This window comes from Oncorhynchus gorbuscha, linkage group LG12 (assembly GCF_021184085.1).
Source record: "Oncorhynchus gorbuscha isolate QuinsamMale2020 ecotype Even-year linkage group LG12, OgorEven_v1.0, whole genome shotgun sequence".
Taxonomy (NCBI): Eukaryota; Metazoa; Chordata; class Actinopteri; order Salmoniformes; family Salmonidae; genus Oncorhynchus; species Oncorhynchus gorbuscha.
In genome coordinates this window covers 33,296,589-33,301,588 of record NC_060184.1, presented here as the reverse complement: position 1 = coordinate 33,301,588, position 5,000 = coordinate 33,296,589, and the positions used below count along the sequence as shown (strand labels likewise).

The window sequence follows — 5,000 nt, the reverse complement described above, 5'->3', positions numbered from 1 at the left end:
CATCATACTCTTGATGGGCTGAATCATTTTGCACGCCCAATTTTTCAGTTTTTGATTTGTTAAAAAAGTTTGAAATATCCAATAAATGTCGTTCCACTTCATGATTGTGTCCCACTTGTTGTTGATTCTTCACAAAAAAATACAGTTTTATATCTTTATGTTTGAAGCCTGAAATGTGGTAAAAGGTCGCAAAGTTCAAGGGGGCCGATACTTTCGCAAGGCACTGTATATGCAGATGTTACAGTCTTATACTCAGCTGGCCCCTCCCCGGATTTTATGTTAAACGCTCTACAACAAAGCTTTCTTAGTGTCCAACTAGCTTTCTCTGCCCTTAACCTTGTTCTGAACACCTCCAAAACAAGTGTCATGTGGTTCGGTAAAAAAGAATGCCCCTCTCCCCACCGGTGTGATTACTACCTCTGAGATTTTAGAGCTTGCAAAAATCTCAGAGGTAGTAATCACACCTGTGGGGAGAGAACTTGGGAGTATGGTTAGATGGTACACTGTCCTTCTCTCAGCACATATCAAAGCTGCATGATAAGGTGAAATCTAGACTTGGTTTCCTCTATCGTAATCGCTCCTCTTTCACCCCAGCTGCCAAACTAACCTTGATTCAGATGACCATCCTCCCCTTGCTAGATTAAGGACACGTAATTTATATATTGTCAGGTAAGAGTGCTCTCGGGTGCTTAGATGTTCTTTACCGTTCGGCCATCAGATTTGCCACCAACGCTCCTTATAAGACAATTTACTGCACTCTATACTCCTCTGTAAACTGGTCATCTCTGTATACCTGTCGCAATACCCACTGGTTGATGCTTATTTATAAAACCCTCTTAGGCCTCACTCTCCCCTATCTGAGATATCTACTGCAGCCCTCATCGTCCACATACAACGCCCATTCTGCCAGTCACATTCTGTTAAAGCTCCCCAAAGCACACACATCCATGGGTCACTCCTCTTTTCAATTCACTGCAGCTAGCGAACGAGCTGCAAAAAACACTCAAACTGGACCATTTTATCTCTCCAATCAAAGACTCAATGATGGACACTCTTACTGACAGTTGTGGCTGCTTTGCGTGATGTATTGTTGTCCCTACCTTCTTGCCCTACGTGCTGTTGTCTGTGCCCAATAACGTTTGTACCATGTTTTGTGTTGCTACCATGCTGTTGCCATGCTGTGTTGTTGTCTTAAGACTCTCTTTATGTAGTTTTGTGGTGTCTCTCTTGTCGTGACGTGTGTTTTGTCCTATTTTATTTGACATGTTTTAGCCCCTGTCCCCGCAGGAGGAATTTTGCCTTTTGGTAGGCCGTCATTGTAAATAAGAATTTGTTCTTGGCTGACTTGCCTAGTTAAATAACATTTTAAAAATGAACTACTCTGGAGTGAGTTAGAAAGGAGTGGTAGCTGCATTAGAAAGCCTGGTCTGGGTCTGGTCTTGACTGGTCTGGGTATGGTCTGGGTCTGGTCTAAACTGGTCTAGGTCTGGTCTGGTCTGGGTCTGGTCTGGGTCTGGGCCTGATCTGGTCTGGTCAATCTTGGTTTGGTCTGGGTCTGATCTGGTCTGATCTTGGTTTGGTCTGGGTCTGATTCAGTCTGGTCTGATCTTGTTTTGGTCTGGGTCCGATCTGGTCTGGTCTAATCTTGGTTTGGTCTGGGTCTGGTCTTGGTCTGGTCTGGCTTTGGTCTGGGTCAGGGTCTGATCTGGTCTGTATCTGGGGCTGACCTGGGTCAGGGTCAGGGCTGGTCTGATCTGGGTCAGGATCTGGTCTGTATCTGGGTCAGAGTCAGGGCTGGGCTGGTCTGATCTGGGTCAGAGTCAGGGCTGGTCTGATCTGGGTCAGGATCTGGTCTGTATCTGGGGCTGGTCTGATCTGGGTCAGGGTCAGGGCTGGTCTGGGTCAGAGTCAGGGCTGGTCTGATCTGGGTCAGGGTCTGATCTGGTCTGTATCTGGGGCTGGTCTGATCTGGATTAGGGTCAGGGCTGGTCTGATCTGGGTTAGGGTCAGGGCCTGTCTGATCTAGGTTAGGGTCAGGGCTGGTCTGATCTGGGTCCGGGGTCTGATCTGGTCTGTATCTGGGGATGGTCTGATCTGGGCCAGGGTCTGTATCTGGGGTGGATCTGGGTCAGGGCTGGTCTGTTCTGGGTCAGGGCTGGTCTGATCTGGGTCAGGGTCAGGGCTGGGTTTCCCAAAAGCATCATAGCAGTAAGATCATCTTTATTCCATTGAAACTAAATGGACGAAAGGTGATTTTAGTGCTACGATAATTTTGGGAAACCTAGTGCTGGTCAGGTTCTGGTCTGATCTCTGTCTGATCTGGTCTGGTTCTGGTATGGGTCTGATCTATCAGGGTCTGGTTCTGGGTCTGGTCTGGTCTGTACAGTCCTTGCTTAGTCCCCAGTTTACCAACCTACTATATGTACTACTACCACTTAGCACAAGATTTTATCCAAAGCAAGTGAATCCATTTTTAATATGTGCATGTGATCCCTTCAGGAGTTCAACCCACTATCGTAGCTTGCTAGCTTTCTATGAACAAGAGCCGAGATGATCCTGCAGTCCGAGTCATAGGCAGGACAGACTTGATATAGTTACCCTACTATTATGCTGTTGATCAGCTATATTAACCCCTCTCTCCATGACCTCTAATCTCAGACCCTCTCCCCTCCTTCCAGTCCATCCTGCCTGTGCTATCCCACAACATGAACCTGTTGTATTAACCCCTAACTCTCCTCCTGACCTCTAACCTCTCCTCCAATAGGAGTGTTTCCAGTTCATCCTGCCCGCGCTGCCCCACGCCATTGACCTGCTCCGGGATGCCGTGGTCAAGGTGAAGGAGGCAGTGGACGAGCTGGAGGACCTCCCCTCGCCCCCGCCTCCCCTCTCACCGCCCCCCAATAGCTCGCCGCGGCGCCAGACGGAGGACAAGGGCGTGCAGTGCGAGGAGGAGGACGATGAGAAGAAGGACAGCGGTGTGGCGTCCACTGAGGACTCCTCGTCCTCGCACATCACCGCCGCCTCCATCGCCGCCAAGGTAACCAATGGGGAGGTAAGGGAACGGGAATCTGGCAGAACTTTGATCAAAACTTCATGTGCAATGTCTACATTCCGATTCACCACTTTTTTTGTGCACTCGCAAGACTCCTCTCCTAGATTTAAAAACATTGGATTGGTGTAAGCATTGGCTAGAGGAGGATTCAACCATGAATCCGTGATGGGAAGTGGACAAATGCACACTGGGAAAAGGGTGGCGAATCGAGACGTACAGTGTGTACAGTATATTCCTATGAGTACACCACCCTCCATGTCATCATTATTATTTCATACAACATTCTCATAATCATTCTGTACACATGTAACGCTTTTCAGATGTGTGTGTGTGTGTGTGTGTGTGTGTGTGTGTGTGTGTGTGTGTGTGTGTGTGTGTGTGTGTGTGTGTGTGTGTGTGTGTGTGTGTGTGTGTGTGTGTGTGTGTGTGTGTGTGTGTGTGTGTGTGTGTGTGTGTGTGTGTGTGTGTGTGTGTGTGTGTGTGTGCGTGTGTGTGTGTGTGCGTGTGTCATTCATCGTCCATTGAAGTGACAGTTGTCCGTTTTCATTTTCCTGTCCCGTCCAACATCAGAGTTGACTTATAGCTCTGTGGTCCTAATGTCATGGTAAAAGGTTTTGGTCAAGTCCCGGCTCCATCCCGGCATTTTTCTCATTGTCCAATCATGGACATTCATTGGTAAGATTACATGCAATCCATGTTTCCTGGACACAGATGAATCGTAGTCATGGACTAAAAAGCACGTTCAATGAAGATTGTCCATTGACTTTGCTTTTTCGTCCAGGACTAGACTTACTCTGTGTCCGGTGAACCACCTTCATGTCTATTACATATAGTTACGTCCTGATTCATCTCTGTGCTCTATAATCCATCCTCATATCATCCTGAAAATCATATAATACCGTCCATATTGCCCAGTTTCATTCATGATCCATTCATTACTGTAATATCATCACACTTAGAAGTGTCTCAGTGGCTCTTGGCTATAGAAGATGTCTGGTAAGGTTTACAGTGTTTATTCCACTGGTTTAGTTTAGGCATGGGGGTCCAAATGTATTAAGGTTTGCTTTAGGAAGGAAGGTTAGGTTAAGGTTAAGTTTAGCTGTCATTTATGTGAGGTTAAGGTTAGGGGCAGGCATGAAAGTTAACATTGGGTTAGCGTACTGCCGCTATTTATTTTCTCCTGGTCAAATATGCACTGCCTATAATGAGCACTGAGGCACAAGATGCTGTGCTATAGTGAAGGTAGTCAACGTTAAAGGGTCAGATGTGAAGCACGCTATCTAATATCTAATGTGTAGCATCCTATCTAATATATATCTAATGTGTAGCATGCTATCTAATATCTATCTAATGTGTAGCATGCTATGTAATAAAAAATTCTACAGTCATAATGGGCCATTATTTGAGTGTGTGTGTGTGTCTCTTGTTCTTTCTGTCTGTGTGTTGGTGTGTGTAGATCCCAGATAGCATCATCTCCAGGGGTGTCCAGGTCCTCCCCAGAGACACAGCCTCTCTGAGCACCACGCCCTCTGAGTCGCCCCGTGCCCAGGCCACCTCGCGCCTCTCCACCGCCTCCTGCCCCACGCCCAAAGTAAGGCCTTACACCCACACACACATATGTATGGACAGACGTACACACACACACACACACACAGTCATACCATAGACAGACACACAGATGCCATTTTTCTGCCAAAGTGTTCTCTTCAGCGTCTATCGGTCATCATATGAAGATGGCGCCGACAGACATGGCTCTGCTTCTAGCTCCTAAGCAATTCTTTCACAAGCATTTCGCTACACCCGCGATAACATCCTCTAATGATATGTGTATGTGTACCAACACAATGTGATTTCATTTGATTTGATCACGGTGCTATGCCAAACCAAAGTGTGTGTGAAAGGGCCCCTGCTGTGGCTAGTATGGTAGTGGCTGTGTGTTTATGTGTGC

The 5,000-nt window shown here is 47.0% G+C and overlaps 1 protein-coding gene across 15 annotated transcripts in view; it reads left to right on the top strand.

Moving 5' to 3' along the window:
- The window catches only part of LOC123990901 (gephyrin), a 148,659-nt gene that overhangs the window by 80,889 nt on the left and 62,770 nt on the right, over positions 1-5,000 (top strand). For 12 of the 15 annotated variants that reach the window (XM_046291908.1, XM_046291905.1, XM_046291907.1 and 9 more), the window contains exons 7-8: positions 2,765-3,052; positions 4,509-4,643. In XM_046291908.1, coding sequence (XP_046147864.1) covers positions 2,765-3,052; positions 4,509-4,643 — 423 coding nt within the window. The remainder of the gene's footprint in view (positions 1-2,764; positions 3,053-4,508; positions 4,644-5,000) is intronic. The other 3 variants (XM_046291900.1, XM_046291911.1, XM_046291904.1) reach the window with 1 other exon arrangement.